The 16,385-nt window shown below is 42.3% G+C and overlaps 1 protein-coding gene across 1 annotated transcript in view; it reads left to right on the top strand.

Annotated features, from left to right (window-relative positions):
* drc11 (dynein regulatory complex subunit 11) overlaps nucleotides 1-16,385 on the top strand; it is a gene marked incomplete at both ends in the record, with an annotated part of 133,263 nt that overhangs the window by 105,544 nt on the left and 11,334 nt on the right. Inside the window, one exon of the mRNA XM_080720454.1 lies at nucleotides 10,949-11,148. Within this exon, the coding sequence (XP_080576580.1) occupies nucleotides 10,949-11,148 (200 nt within the window). The remainder of the gene's footprint in view (nucleotides 1-10,948; nucleotides 11,149-16,385) is intronic.

The following is a 16,385-nucleotide window of genomic DNA, read 5'->3' on the forward strand; positions in this document are numbered from 1 at the left end:
GTTTTCTCACTCAACAGTAAACAAACCAACATAACGTTTAAGTGTATAGAGGGTATGTGCACATTTCTAAAGTGATCATTTAAGGACTGACAAATATTACAGGCTGATATTTTGAAAATAGACGATCTACACGCTCACAACGCATGTAGATCTGCTATTTTCACAATAGAACAGTGTTATACAAAATGTATTGCCTCAACTCTTACTGCTTGTCGGGGGGGGGGGGGTAAAATATGATTCTTTTGGGGGTCGCGGCCTGAAAAGGTTGCGAACCACTGGTCTAAACCACCTCCCTCCCTCCCACCGCTTGCTGGCGGGTTGGTTTGACGTCTCTATCAGCAGGAGTCTGTCTGAGATGGACTGAGCTCTGGAGAGTCTGACTGGGGAGAGGCAGGTGTTTGACTGGTGGAGAACTGCTACTGACATGGCTCTTCTCCCGTGGCGGAAAATAAAGTAACTAAGTTCATATCGCCACTGTCGGGCAGAAACCTCGTATTTTCAAGTTTCAAATGTGTACGTTTTTTCGCGAAGTAAAGCCCTGCTTCATCAGACAAGGCCGTCGCACAAAAGTAGTGAAAACAGCAGATCAGCTGTGTTCACTAGTTTAGTTATTTTTTTTAAATGATAAAAAGCGGTTTTGGACAAGGTTTCCACCCGACAACGACGATATACTGTACTTAACACGATGAGTGCCAAGGGCCACAAGAGGCGCCAAAGTGCCAGACATTTCCCCATAGGCCATCACTGTAACATACAGGTACCCACGCAGCAGTGGATTTTCATTTCACGTTGACCAGTGGAATGAACATGACCCGGATGAAGAGAGCTAACAGATGGCTTTAGGCTTTTTATTTTTTTTTGCCCGATTTGAGGCTATTTAGCCACAAAAAAAACTTTTTTGCTTCCATAGGAACACAGTTCAGAGAAAATGAGCTCTAAAGATGTGAGAATGTATTGGATTAGGCGGCGCGATGCGGCAGCGTTACCCGATTACGGGCCGGTGGAAAGAGATCGCGGTCGGCGGCCTGGATGAAAATTTAGACCGAGGCGTCGCTGAGGCCTCCGATTAATTAATTAATTTTATTAAAGAAACCGGAATTGTTTGGTTTCGGTACCCCGGATACGTCGCGCATAGATTGAGTTTTTTTTTGGGTGCTCTAAACTTTATTCTAAACCATTTTCAATGGAATAAATCGTCAGAACACGTAGGATGGCTCGTTGGAAAGCGTTGGACGAGCCAGGACCACCCACGTCTCTACAAGCAGCTCAGGGAAAGTAAAATAGCAAAAAAAGAATTGTATTGGATTGAAAAAACACTTTAGTTACGAGTTACTTTGTACAGCAGATATTACAAAACATAGGCCTACGTTAACCACTTCAGCTCTGTATACAATTCGGCCATTTGAAAATAGCCGATCTACAAGCTCACAATGCATCGCATCGCTACACATTGTGAGCTTGTAGATCTGCTGTTTTCAAAAGATCTTTTATACATTTTATACACAAGCTCATAATACCTGCTATTTTTCAATAGCTAAAGTATAAAATAATTTTCATTTTCCACTCGTTTCTTTTGAGTGGATCACTACCAGTGCCGACTCTTATGCAGAAATTCACACCAGCAGCTGAGAGAGAGAGACTGAATGTTCACATGCGCTGACATTCACCGAATGCAATAAAATGGTCGTCGCGTCCCTCGTAAATAAGAGAGAGAGAGAGAGAGAGAGAGAGAGAGAGAGAGAGAGAGAGAGAGCGCTCCGGTCATCGGAGGGGATCAAAGAGAGCAGCTGCAGCCGGCGGCGGCAGAGCTCAGAGACAGAGAGACGGGGAGGAGAGGCACAGACACGCAATGCTAGTCTGTGTCCTGCTTGTAAACAACTTAGAACAGGGGTCTTCAACGTTTTCAGACCAAGGACCCCTTAGTTGAGAGAGAGATGAAGCAGGGACCCCCACAACCTTTAGATTCTATATAGTGTCATCGTTTGACAGCACGATCATCTGTGTATTTTGGATTCATGTCAATTTGTGTTTTCAGATATTTAACCACTTGAGCCGTCCCTACCTAATAAACTTGACCTTTCACTCTGTACTTAGTCTGCTCTTTTCCCCCTCTACACCAAACCTCTTTGCCGAAAATAGCCGATCTACAAGCTCACAACGCCTCGCAGCGCGAGGCGTTGTGAGCTTGTAGATCTGCTAGTTTTGGCTACAGTTCTCAGAATATGGACACTAGGGTTCAAGTTGATACGGTAATATAAAAAGGATAGGAAGATTTGGAGGACCCCCTGTGGTAACTCTGAGGACCCCCTAGGGGTCCCGGACCCCCTGTTGAAGTCCCCTGACATTTTAGTTAAGATACTAACCCTAACCCCAGTGGTGGGTAAAAGTACTCACATTTTTTACTTAAAGGGGCACTCCACCACTTTTCAACCTCTCTTCATATAATAGGTCCTCACTAATGTTCATGATAAAATATCACAATTTTTTTCTAGTCTGGGTCTCATAGGAGAGCTGTGGGTGGGTCAAATCCTTCCTACCGGTGACATCATCAATGAGAAATGAAAGCTAATAGAAACTGCAGGCTTTCTATTCCTGAAAAAGTTGCAATGTTAAAGTGGATGCCATTGTTCTCGTGATAATAAAAATCTATTTTTTTTTTTCAAAAATATTATTTAAATGTATTTTGTCAAACGATGATATCACCGGTAGGAAGGATTTGACAGCTCTCCTATGAGACCCAGACTGAATAGAATTTTTTTTTGCTATTTTATTATGAACCTATTATATGAAGACAGGTTGAAAAGTGGTGAACTACTCCTTTAAGTAAAAATATCATTGCTGCAATGTAGAAATATTCTGTTAGAAATGGAAGTCTGGAATTAAAAATGTTCTTGAGTAAAAGTGCAAAGGTATTGGCATCAAAATGTACTTAAAGTATTGAGAGTAAAATTACTCATTAAGCAGAATGTCCCATTTCAAGTTTTCAAATGAATACAAATCTTTTGAAAATAGCAGATCTACAAGCTCATAATGCCTTGTAATGCGACATACAGGTATTGTGAGCTTGTAGATCTGCTATTTTCGAATGGCCGAAATGTACAGTATATAGGGCTGAAGTGGTCACTGTGTGTTTCACTTAATAATCCAATCTACAAAGAAACTAGTAAATAAAGATTTCAAATAATTGTAGTCGATTGAAAGTAAAAGTACTGAAAATTGGAAATATTCCAGTAAAATAAAAATAAAAATACCTCAAAACTGTACTTTAGTACAATACTTGAGTAAATGTATTTAGTTACTTTACACCACTAGAAATGGGAAATGTAGCTGTTTAAGCATGATTCCTTTCACACTACCGGTGTAAAACTTGGCATTGAACCAGGCACCATCCAGTCATTCTCGACTTTACTTTATTTATTTTAACCCGAGTCATATTGTGCTTATTGAGGAGGATTCATGCTTTATGTTTGTTGGAAAATCCAATGTTGACACGCACTGGTGAAACGCATGGTTTCACGCTGTCCTTTTTAAATGTTGACTTCAGTAACCGGGCTGCCAACCTCCTGAATCCAGCAGGAGTCTCCTGCGGTGCTCCTGAATTGTCATTTCTCCTGGATTTCTCCTGGATTTGGTATTAAACTCCCAAAATTCACCAGAACACTGGAAAATACATCTACTATGTTAAAAAGTTCCTGGGGGAGGACCCCCAGACCCTCCACTTGGGATGTGGGGGCAGTGCATGCAATCATTCAAATATCCATTTAAGGTATTATTAATTTAAAGATGGTTCTTGGAATTTCTGTACGCCTACCTTTTGCGTTTTAATGGCTTAAATTGTAGGCATAACCATCACTGGAAAATCCATCTACTGTTGAAATATTTGGGGGAGGACTCACAGACCCCCGCTTGTGGGGATCCACACACAACCCCCCGCACACAAATCTCCTGGATTCTGACAGTCCGATGTTGGCAGCCCTGGACTAACGGTGACACCGAACACCTCTTTCAGTTCACAGTGAGAGGCAGGTCACCACAGAGCCACCATGTCACAGCTAGGGTCACGCACAGTTTAAAAGGCCCCACACACACACACACGCACGCACGCACGCACACACACGCACACGCACACGCACACAGACACAGACACAGACAGACACATACACATACACAGTACACAGCATGCACGCTGTGGATGAAATATTAATGCCACCTGCCACTCTAGGGTTTCTGTGTTTTTGTCTGTGGCGTCGTTGTTCCATGTGTGACCTCTTGACCCTGTCACTGAGGAGGGGTCAGGAGGAGGCCACCGGACTGGGTCCAAAACGCTTTCATAGCGGGGTCAAAGGTCATCTTGATCTTTGTACCAAATCATTATATATTATGAGATGAAATGGACTCAAACTGAAGTCTGTATAACAGTGGCATGGCAATGACCTTCCCAAATTAATGTGTTTGGCTGTGGACCCCCGTCTGAAAAAATCCTTTTGTGCCAGCGACCCCTAAACAAGATGTGTTGTTAAAATGTTTAAAAAAGTATTTTCCAATACATTTTAGAAGATAGCAGATCTACAAGCTCACAATATCGTCTGTTTTCAAATATGTATCAAGGGTTAAAGTGGGTTAAACTAATTTTGGGTTCGCTTGTCATGTATTTCCCCTCTGACCCTACAGAGTGTGTTGTTGCATTAGGCGATGTCTGTTTTGTCTGTTTTGCATTCTGACGACTGCGACTACGCACTTTGTACATGAGACTGTCTGGTTTGTATGTCACGCACAGTTACAGAGATGGAGAAATTAAATAAACGTACTTACGCACACACAGACTAGCACATTTTATCAATTAAGATGGCTGAATATTTTGCTGTGATTTGCGAGGTCAACCGCAAGCACTGTGGACTTGCTGGAAGCAGTCTTCTGAGACATTTTAATTATGGGACCTCCTCCAATCCACCACGGACGGACGGACGGACGCGCGCACGCACGCACGCACGCACGCACGCACGCACGCACGCGCACACACACACACACACACACACACACACACACACAGTGTAAGGATTCCAAAAAATTCAGTCCATGTTCAATGTAGGCCACAAAAGATCTGCTCAGATTCATCACAACCAAAGTGCACAAGGTTTGTGTTACTATAGGTAATAAAGGAAAGCATTCTATAACCAGTAAGTCGCATACACAAACTTTAGAAGGCAATGGTAGCCAATCAGGAGGGAATATGGGAAATGGGACAGATCCATCTGTAGGAGCAGTGTCCAAAAAATTGTTTTGCAAAAATCGGCCTCATGGTGTTGCTAGATGGGACAGATCCATGTTGATGACATGAGTCTAGACATACAGTGTACCGCTTTGCGTGATTTTAGGGCAACATTTGTCGGAGCAGTGTCCAAAAATGTGTTTTGCAAGAATCGGCCTCATGGTGGCGCTAGGAGAGGGCCATGTGAAAAATGAGGGGTGGAGGTTGTGGTTTGGCAGCCAAGGAGTGTGTGTGTGCAAAGTTTGGCATGGATAGGGGCAACGGTGGTGGAGATATGAGCAGGGCAAAAGTGTGACGTGACAGACAGACAGACAGACGGACTGACGGACAGACTGACTGACAGCTGGTGGAGGTTTTGATAGTCGCAATCATGGACTGATGTACAGTATACGTACAGTAGAATGTGCTTTTACGTGTGCAGAGCGTTGCGTGCGTGCGGCCCCGGTGGACTCAAGGCCCTGCAGGCTGTTTCATGTGAAACAGTTGTTGAAACCTCAACTAAGTCTGTCCTCTGCTCTCAAAACTGTAGACGATAAAGAGACAACTGGGGAAAGCTCAAGCCAATGGAAAAAGCATTTCCAGAAAGAGAGACCAGCACTCTTTTAGTCCTATTTTATACTTCTGTGCAGTGGTGGAAAAAACTACTCAATGTCTTTACTTGAGTAAAAGTATCACTACTGCAATGTAGAAGTACTCCGTTACAAGTAAAAGTCTGTAATTCAAAATGTACTTGAGTACGAAAGTGTTGGCATCAAAATGTACTACAATAGTAAACTACAATATGTTTGAAAATAGCTGATCTACAAGCACACAACGAGTCGCGATGCGACGCGTTGTGAGCTTGTAGATCTGCTATTTTCAAATTGCCATGGTATAAAATAAGGCTACAGTGGTTTATGTATGTTTTATAATATCATAATTTATATCTACAAAGTAGCTAGTAACTAAAGTTTTCAAATAAATGTAGTGGAGTAAAAGTACAATATTTGGATCTGAGGTGTAGTGGAGTAGAAGTAAAAGTGTTGGAAATTGGAAATACTCAAGTAAAGTACAAATACCTAAAAAGTGTACTTAAGTACAGTAAGTAAATGTACTTGGTTACTTTACACCACTGCTTCCATGAGGCGTAAGCTTGTAGATGGGATAAAGCACTGTTTCCCAAACAGTGGGTCGTCGGGGACACTTTTTTTTTGATACCCACACAAGTTCACACATTTTCATGAGTTCAAAACAAATTCAAACCTTTTTCAAAGAGAATATCATGAATGAAATAAAAATAATTTCCTAAATTAGAAAAGCAGGCAGATCTGCAAGCTTACAACATGGCGCGAAGCGACCCGCTGTGAGCTTGTAGAACTGATATTTTCACTAGTTTGGGTCCCGGGCAAATGACTAATTCCTCTTTTGGGTCTCGAGCTAAAACGTCTGGGAACCACTGGGCTAACGCACACACACACACACACACACACACACACACACACACACACACACACACACACACACACACACACACACACACACACACACACAGAGAGAGCGCGTGCTTTGTGTCCAGTGCTCCTTTAAGTAAATACACAAAACATACCATTGCTGGCATGTGTACAGTTGTACCGGTACATGGACATGCTCTGTTCCATCTGCTACACCACCTGCTCATGTGTATTAATACTATCAGCATGTTTCTCACAATCATAATTGACAATAGCACATTGTTGTTGTTCTCCACGGACGGTTTCTTCTCACCGAGAGCTGGCACACGTTCAGAGACCCAGGGGAAGTCTCTGTGTTGTGAGCACTGGCCCAATAATAATAGTCAATAGAGGATACTACTGTACACGGGACATCCCATAATAAACCAGCAATATGTGCAGGATACAGTGGTGGAAGAAGTATACTCACATGTTGTACTTACAGTAAAAAGTTTCAATACTGCAATGTAGGGACATTCTGCATAATGAGTGCTTTCTACTTTTGGTACTTTAAATACATTTTGATACATTTATATTTTTACTTAAAGGGGGACTTCACCACTTTTCAACCTATCTTCATATAATTGTTCCTCACTCAAAAATAGCTTTTTTTTTTTTTTTTTTTCAGAGGAGGGCTGTGGGCAGGTCAGAAACCCATCGTCTTGTGACATCATCGATTGCCAATCCAGCTTATAGAAACTGCAGGCTTTCTATTCCTGAAAAGTTGCAATTTTAAAGTGGAAGCCATTGTTCTCGCGATAATAAAAATCTAAATATTTTTTTCAAAAATATTGATTACATTTTCTTTTTGGGGAAAATGATGATGTCACAAGACGATGGGTTCTGAACTTCCCACAGCTCTCCTAGGAGACTTGGACTGAGTATAAAAAAATTGTGATATTTTATCATGAACATTAGTGAGGACCTATAATATGAAGACAGGTTGAAAAGTGGTGAACTACTCCTTTAAGTACATTTAGAATACCAAAGCTAGTAGAGCCTGCTTGCTTGCTCAGGGATAAATTGAATCTTTCTTGACCTTTAGGTCAAAATTATTTTGTCTATGGGTGAGACATGACCTTTGACACAATCTAAATGTCTCAATAGAAGAGCAGGGAGACCAAATTGGACAAAGAAATGGATACATAAAATGTATCCATTAAAACAAGAGCATATGTGACTAAATAATAACTACATTTGATTTGTTTGGAACATAATTTCCTGAAATGTAACACTATTGGACATACACGGTTACCGCACAACAGGTACATATCGTCGTTGTCGGGTGGAAACCTTGTATGTCCAAAACTGTTTGTTTTGTATTATTTAAACTAATGAAAATAGCTGATCTACAAGCACACAACACCTTGCACCGCGAGGCGTTGTGTGATTGTAGATCGGGTGTTTTCACTACTTTTGTCCGTTGGCCTTGTATGATGAAGCAGTGCTTTACTTTGCGAAAAAATTTACAAATTTGAAACTTGGAAATACAAGGTTTCTGCCCGACAGTGACGATATATGAGGTATCTCTTGTTAAGAACTTTTCCATTAACAACACTGACCCCTACTGTAGGCTTTCCACACTGTGGAAAGGTTCCATGGGGAAGAATTGTCTATGAAAGATTGCATAATGGCAGACATGACATCTGCGGCGGGGCCTTTGAAAGTCTGCGAAAGGCATAAAACTCAAGTAAATTGGTTTAAGGATTAAAAGGATTCCTCATTTTGTTCGTCGTCATCACGGGATGAGGATGTTTTTCTTTATCTTGGATCAGTTTGAGCACACTTGACTTTTGCAATCACCAGCTGTTATTTTACCGCAGCTTCTGCCAGCCATTGTTTGTGTGTGTTTGTGTACTTGACAATGTATTACTATACTTAAGAGGGAATTTGAGAAATTGACATTGTGAGGAAAATCGGGGGGGGGGGGGGGTCAAGAGAAAGGACTCTTCTTTTTTTTTATGGTTAACAATAATTGTCACAAAGTAAAAATGGCCTTCTTAAAATCACTGTCCTACAATGTTGATGTCATCACGAGTATAGTAAACGTGTGTGAACCCAGTATGTATGTGTTTGTGTGTAGATATGTGTTTGTGTGTAGAGGGGTAGGGGTGCTCAGCTGCTCTTCCCCCCCAGGGACCAGTGAGGATTCTCGGGAACCGCGCTGCACCTGCAGGGACCCCCCCTGGTTCTCTGGGGGGGTCTGGAGTGTGTGAGGTGGTGGATGTGGTGGTCCGGCCGGCCGGGCTCTCACGCTCCGCGACCTGGCAGACACCCAGCACATCCCTTATAAATCGCGGTTAGGATCAGAAGAACACACAATAGGCCTGTAGGTCAGGGGTCTGGCTGTTGTGTGACTGAACGCTATACAGTGGACCCAGTGGTGTAAAGTAACTAAGTACATTTACTTAAGTAATGTACTTAAGTACAATTTTGAGGTATCTGTACTTGAGCACTGCTGTAGGAAGGTGAGATTAAATCTGAAATATTTGAGTCTGCAGTTCTGACTGCCACATGGGGAGTTTGTTCCAGTTTGGAAGCTAGAAGGGAGACAAATCTATGACGTGTCGTGTGGAGTTACATCCAGGTTTTTTGGGGAAGGCTAGAATAGAAAGCGTATGGAAACACATCCAGAACCTTTGAAATATGTCACCCACAGGGACGTGCTGGGCCCCTGATTCAGCCTGGGAAAAAGAGTTGTAGAGGCCCTCACTGCGCGCTATAGAGAGAGATATCTATAGAGAGAGATATCTCTGACAAGCCAGTGGGCCAATTACATGAGTTATATTTCGTCATTGTCGGGTGGAAACCTTGTATGTCCAAAACCATTTTAAAAATGATTTAAACTAGTGAAAACAGCCGATCTACAAGCACACAACGCCTCGCACCGCGAGGCGTTGTGTGCTTTTAGATCGGCTGTTTTCACTACTTTAGTGCGACAGCCTTGTATGATGAAGCAGGGCTTTGCTTTGCGAAAAAAATTACAAATTTGAAACTTGGAGATACGAGGTTTCTGCCCAACAGTGGCGATTTACTTTGTTGGCCGCCCAGCTCCCAAAATGGAACGAAGGCCAACATTTTATTTTTTATTTTTTTCCTAATGGCCGGCCTGGACCGGCCAGGAATGAACCGGCCGTTCGGGAGCTTTTCCCAATGGCCAGCACGTCCCTGGTCACCCCTCACGGCACGGTTCACTTGGTTCTGCGTGTCGAAAAGAGCCAGTGAGCAGAGATAGGTTCTAGCACTATTTCCCAAGCAGCGTTGTTTTTGACAGCAAATTTTGATATAGTTTTAGTCATAGTCTTTTGAATAAAATGTCATAATTCATTTTGTTTTTGTCAGTGAAAAAAAACGCAGTCAACAAAAACATTTCGTCATAGTTTTAGTCGACGAAATCAACACTAGTTGGGACCCATTTTTGGGACGCGGATAATAAAAATACAACATTTAAGAAGTAGTAAAAATAGCATGTCTACAAGTTCACAACGCCAACGCGGCACGATGTGAGCTTGGAGATCTGCTATTTACACTGGTTTGGGTCCCGGGCAAATGTGTCATTTCTCTTTTTGGGTCTTGAACTTCCGCCTAGCTAACGTGTTGTAGCGGGCAGCAAACTGGAAGCCAGCGAAGGGTAACGGAAAAGGGTGGAGCCGTGTGAAAACTTGGGGAGGTTGAAGACCAGGCGTGCTGCAGCATTTAAGGATCATTTTGGAGGCGCTTCAGAGAGCATGTCCACTTTGATCTCACTTTATTGTCTGGGAATTTTGGAACTAAAGGCGTTGACAATGACTTTGTAATAAAGGGTGGGGACCATAAGTATGAGATCTACGTCATAGAATTATGATGACGTTGAAACGCTTCCTGTCTCTCCCTGTGAAGTATTGTGCTGTGCATTAAGGAATCTGATGGTAGTAAAATAGTTTATGAGCTGTAAAAGTAATACGAGGGAGAAGCTGAGAAACAGCTAAAACAGACCTATACTAGGCTGGGTGCTGGGTCAAAAAAGTTAAACAGTACTGTATATGAGAAGAATCCGCACACACCAGTATTGCTGCTCACAAATCTAAAAGGAAAGGTTTCTTCATCCAAGAGCACATATAAAAACACAGACACAAATATATTTTGAATTGTGATTGAATGATTTATTGTTTTTCATTATGTGCAAATAAAGTACAATAATAATAATGCTGATGTGTTCTTCGTCCCTCAGGCTCCCATTGCGTCCATGAGAAGGCTCCTCTGGTGAAGTCCCTGCTGCTAGCAGGGCCCTCTGGCGTGGGGAAGAAGATGTTGGTTCATGCCATCTGCACCGAGACCGGAGCCAACCTCTTCAACCTCTCGCCTGGCAACCTGACGGGCAAATTCCCCGGTCGCAGTGGTCTACAGTACCTGCTGCACTTGGTCTTCAAGGTAGGGCCTAAGGCCGTTTTTTTCAGCACCATAAAGCAACGTGTCTTCAACGTTTTTTCTTTTTTCTTTTTTTACGGGCCCCCTAGCTGAGAGAGTTATGAAACAGGGACCCTCCACTACATGTTGTGTTGCAGCTTAAACTTTTTCATAGATTTCATAGCTTCATAGACTTGTTTGGCATCTCTAACCACTTAAAACCGTCAATTCTTAGTAAACTTGACATTTAACTCTGTACTTGGTCTGCTCTTTTTTCCCTCTCCACCAAACATCTGGGCAAAAAATAGCCGATTGTAGCTTGTAGACCGAAGCTGGTAGATCGGCTATTTTGGGCTCTTCAGAATAGGAATGCTAGGGTTCAAGTGGTTAGTGTAAAAAAAAGAATATCCTATCACACAAAAGATTTGTGAGATAAAAATATCCCCCTGTAGTAACTCTGAGGACTCCCTAGGGGTCCCGGACCCCCTGTTGAAGACCCCTACCATAAAGCTTAGTTAAAATAAAATAAAAAAACACATGGAGATATCAGAAACCTTCCATATCAATCTTTCCATACACACACCACTTCAGAATAAAACCTCACGAATTCTAAAAAGTGTTTTACAATGTTATCACGGAGAACACAAAGTGCATTAAAAGGCACAGACGTGCTGCTTGCGTCTGTAAGCTCCAGACACAAAGCAGTGGTTAGCCAGGATGTTTATCTCAGATGGCTATCTGGTCAACACATAGTTGTCGCTGCTGTTGGCTTCACTGTGGCATTCTGCGACCACCATGAGTCACTGCGCGCGCGTGTGTGTGCGCGCGCATGCGCGTGCATACGAGAGACAGTATGTTGAAGCACACATAACAGAGCAGAGAATCTTTGTATGGGGAGGTAAGGGTATTACTATACTTATTAGGGCTAGTTGTCCCCACAAAGTATAGAACCGGAGAAATCAACCTTGTGAGGATAATTTTACTCCAAAAGAATGTCATGGTTAACGCTCTGGCCTCTGACATTCTGTCTTAAAATGCAAAATGACTTACTTTTTGAGTAGCCAAAAATGTTTACCCCCTTTTTCTCCCGATTTTAACCATTATCCCAATTGTTTCCTTACCACACACATTTCTGTATTGTCACTGCTGTTGTATCCTGCTGACTTACCTGCCAGTGGAGGAGCCCCCATGGGGAAGACATTGAGCAGGGGTCTTCAACGTTTTCAGGCCATGGAGGGGACCCCCACAACCTCTTCATAGATTCCATATACACGTAGTTTCATCATTTGACAGCACAATCATCCGTGTATTTTGGATTCATGTCAAGTTGCGTTTACAGATATTTAAACACTTGAGCCATTACCTAACAAACTTGACCTTTTACTCTGTACTTAGTCTGCTCTTGTTCCACTCTAAACCAAACCTTGTTGCTGAAATAGCTTGTAGATCCGCTATTTTTGGCTACAGTTCTCAGAATATGGACACTAGGGTTCAAGTTGTTAATATAAAAAGGATTGGAAGATTTGGAGGACCACCTGTAGTAACTCTGAGGACCCCTAGGGGTCCCGGACCCCCTGTTGAAGACCGCTGACATAGAGCCTTCGTGTGGTTAAGAAAGTCTTCCCTTCATTCAGACGGGAGAGCACTAAAATGCAACATCTGGACGATGAATTGGCCTTCAGGTCATAATATTTGTACCGTCATGCATGTTTGTCCTTGTGATGACAACATGCCTCACTACTTTTTCCCTGTGTTTCCCTGTCCAAAAGATTTGTCTCCATACAATTGACAGTCATTGACTGTGTGTGTGTGTGTGTGTGTGTGTGTGTGTGTGTGTGTGTGTGTGTGTGTGTGTGTGTGTGTGTGTGTGTGTGTGTGTGTGTGTGTGTGTGTGTGTGTGTGTGTGTGTGTGTGTGTGTGTGTGTGTGTGTGTGTGTGTGTGTGTGCGTGCGTGCGTGTGTGTGTGTGCTTGCAAAGCTATCTTTGTGGGGACCTCATGTCCCCACAAAGATAGTACAATCCAGGGAAAAAAACGTGTGGGGACAAATTAATACGTCCCCACAAGGTCTTTAGGGGTTAGGTTAAGGGTTAGGGTTAGGGTTAAAATGAATGGAATGTCCCCACAAAGATAGTAGACTATGTGTAATGTCCCCACAAAGTAGCAATTGCAAACCTGTGTGTGTGTGTGTGTGTGTGTGTGTGTGTGTGTGTGTGTGTGTGTGTGTGTGTGTGTGTGTGTGTGTGTGTGTGTGTGTGTGTGTGTGTGTGTGTGTGTGTGTGTGTGTGTGTGTGTGTGTGTGTGTGTGTGTGTGTGCGCGTGCAGTTAAAAGTTCATAGTGCGGAAAATCGTGTGTGTGTGTGTGTGTGTGTGTGTGTGTGTGTGTGTGTGTGTGTGTGTGTGTGCTTGTGCTTGTGCGTGAGAGAGATAGTATCTTGAGGCACATTTCCCATCATACATATTAACTTAAGTATTTCCACTTTCGGTACTTGTAGTAAAACTGCAAATACTCAAGTAAAGTACAAATACCTCAACATTTTACTTAAGTACAGCACTTAAGTAAAATGTACTTTGTTACTTTACACCTCTGCCACCACTAACCATAACCACACATGTGCGGGCAGGTCCGTCTGGCTTGGACACCTCTCCAAGCAGCTGTCTTTAGATCACAAACAGCACCAGGCAACAAGTGGTGTTGTTGTGTTTGGGGCCTGTCGGCACCCTCTCTAATGCATTGTGGGATTAGGATCGTGTCTTGACAGGTCAGGATGTCCTGCGTGCCGGTGTGGGGGGCGCTCTCTCTCTCTCTCTCTCTCTCTCTCTCTCTCTCTCTCTCTCTCTCTCTCTCTCTATCTCTCTCTCTCTCTCTCAGGCCGCCGCTGTCAACCCCTTCCATAGCTTTTGTCCTTAAATTCACACACGGCAACTTTTTATAAGTGACCTTTTAACAATAGAAAGTACCCATCTGCTGGGCAATTTGTTATAACCGTTGGCACTCCGTAAACATGAAGCTGTGCTTGTGCGCGCTCGCAAAGTGTTGTTGTTCTCTTGGCTATGTTTTATCAAAGCAGGGAAGTGACATTAATTAATGAGTTTTACATTACTTTTACTGCAATAGGCTCTATTCACAGCAGCAACATTGGAAAGAAATTGGGCCCCTTCCTTGCTTCCTTCACAGGTGTTACCAAAGATTCAGATTAAGGCTCTGTTCCATTTAGGGGCCTTTTCCACCGAAAGAACCTTGGTTCCAGAACCAGTGCCGGTTCAACTTTCTTGGAATCTTCGTTCGTTCTTGCGATTGAACCATGATTGAGGAACCAAGGATTTTGTGGTTCCCGTTCGGAACCAACTTTTACGGTTCGGAACCAACTCCGGTTCTCTGTGGAAAAGCACACCTCTGGTTCATCCCATAGGTGGGAGAAAGAACCAGAACCGGTTCATTGCTGGTGGAAAAGGCCCCTTAGTGTAGCACAGTGGTTTTTAGGGTTAGTGATTTCAAGGACCACCATAACTCTGAGAGTGTACAAATGGAACCAAATGGACCCGTTACGGGTCCATTTGGTTCCATTTGAACACTCAGAGTTACAGACACATAAGGGGCCGTTTGGAACCCCCTCAAGGACACTTTAGCCCCTTTTCCACAGACCCCACTCCACACCACTCCACACCACACCGCCCACTTGTGCCAGGTTTTCCACTACAAGGACCTGGGTAGAGTGGTGTGAAAGTGGTACTAAACATGGTACTAAAAAGTATCCAGTCTAGAGTAGGTCTGAGCTAGGCCAAACAGGGCCAAACACTTCATAATGACTGATCACTCACTGACTTTTCATTTAGACCACGAGGATATAGTTGTAATACATGATAATAGATGATATTGTGTTATAACCACTATTATAATCTATTACAGTGTATTATAATTATCATAGTAATACATTAATACTTTATTGTGTATTATAATCACAGTTATAATCCATTATAGTGTATTATAATTTAGGATAGTTGTAATACAAATGTATATTGTATAATAATCACAGTTAAAAGGGTCAATTTGTTTCTTACCGATAGGGGTACTTTTGTGTAATGGAAAATGTAGATATTTTTATGTGGTGCGGTGTGGTGTGGTGTAGTGTGGTGTGGTGTGGAGCTAAAGTTGCAGTCGAAAATGGGCTATAGAGACCCACTGGAGTTTCCAGTGAGCCTACATGCACAATATCAGCAGCACCCTGACCCTGTTTGACCATAATGAAATAGAGCCTTCGTTAGTGTCATTGGAGACACATGTGAAGGAAGTCTTTATTTATTTTCTTATTATTATTTTTAATTGGGTATTTTTTTACGATGTGTGTGAGGTTGAAACTGTGGATGTATCATTTTCAAATGAAATATGTGTAAAATGTAAAGACTGCAGTTACTCTTAAGTGTTCATCGACATGGCTTGATGTCCATGTTGTGCAACAGTTTACTTTTGTAACTGGTGTTTTCAATTAGGTGGAGTAGATTCAATTTTGTCAGATTAATGAGCTGGTTAAGAATTATGGTTCATTATAATTAAAAGTATTTTATCAATTACAGATGTTGATTCTCCCTTTTCCCTCTGTAGCCAAATGGAAATGTCTTAATAGACTGATCAAAAGACCATACAGTAGTATAAACCGGTGTTTCATCAGATTTGTTTCATTGTTTGAATAGTTGTTTATCTACGGTTAGTGTATTTGTTCTGGGTTGAAGCACTGCATGTTAGGGCATTAACGACTTGTGATTTTTGAAAGTCGACTCGACTCAGTAAAAAGTTGACTTTATCGTTTGATGACGTCATCACATCACACACAACGCCCCAATTATTTTGGGGGGTCAGATTCAGATTCAGATTTCTTTATTAACCATTGTGTAATACACATAGGAATTTGCTTTGGCATACTACATTTTTGCATTCAACAGAACGCAACACATAGTCACCACAGCTGCCATGGACGGCGCTATCTTGGAGAACCTGCGCAACAATTTCGGGCGGTCGCGACCGCCTTCCTTGAAGAGCAGATGATTAACTTAATGTGCAACATTGTTTTCTCACTCAACTGTAAACAAACCAACATAAAGTTTAAGTATATAGAGGGTATCTTTACATTTCTAAAGTGACAATTTAAGGATTTTTTAATACCTCTAAAATGACAAATTAAACATTGTCCAAATTGTCAAATATATAGAGGCAGAAATTGTGAAAATAGCCGATCTACATGCTCACAACGCCTCGCATCGCGTG

The sequence above is a fragment of the Nannobrachium achirus genome (genome assembly GCF_963921795.1).
Source record: "Nannobrachium achirus genome assembly, chromosome: 24".
Taxonomy (NCBI): domain Eukaryota; kingdom Metazoa; phylum Chordata; class Actinopteri; order Myctophiformes; family Myctophidae; genus Nannobrachium; species Nannobrachium achirus.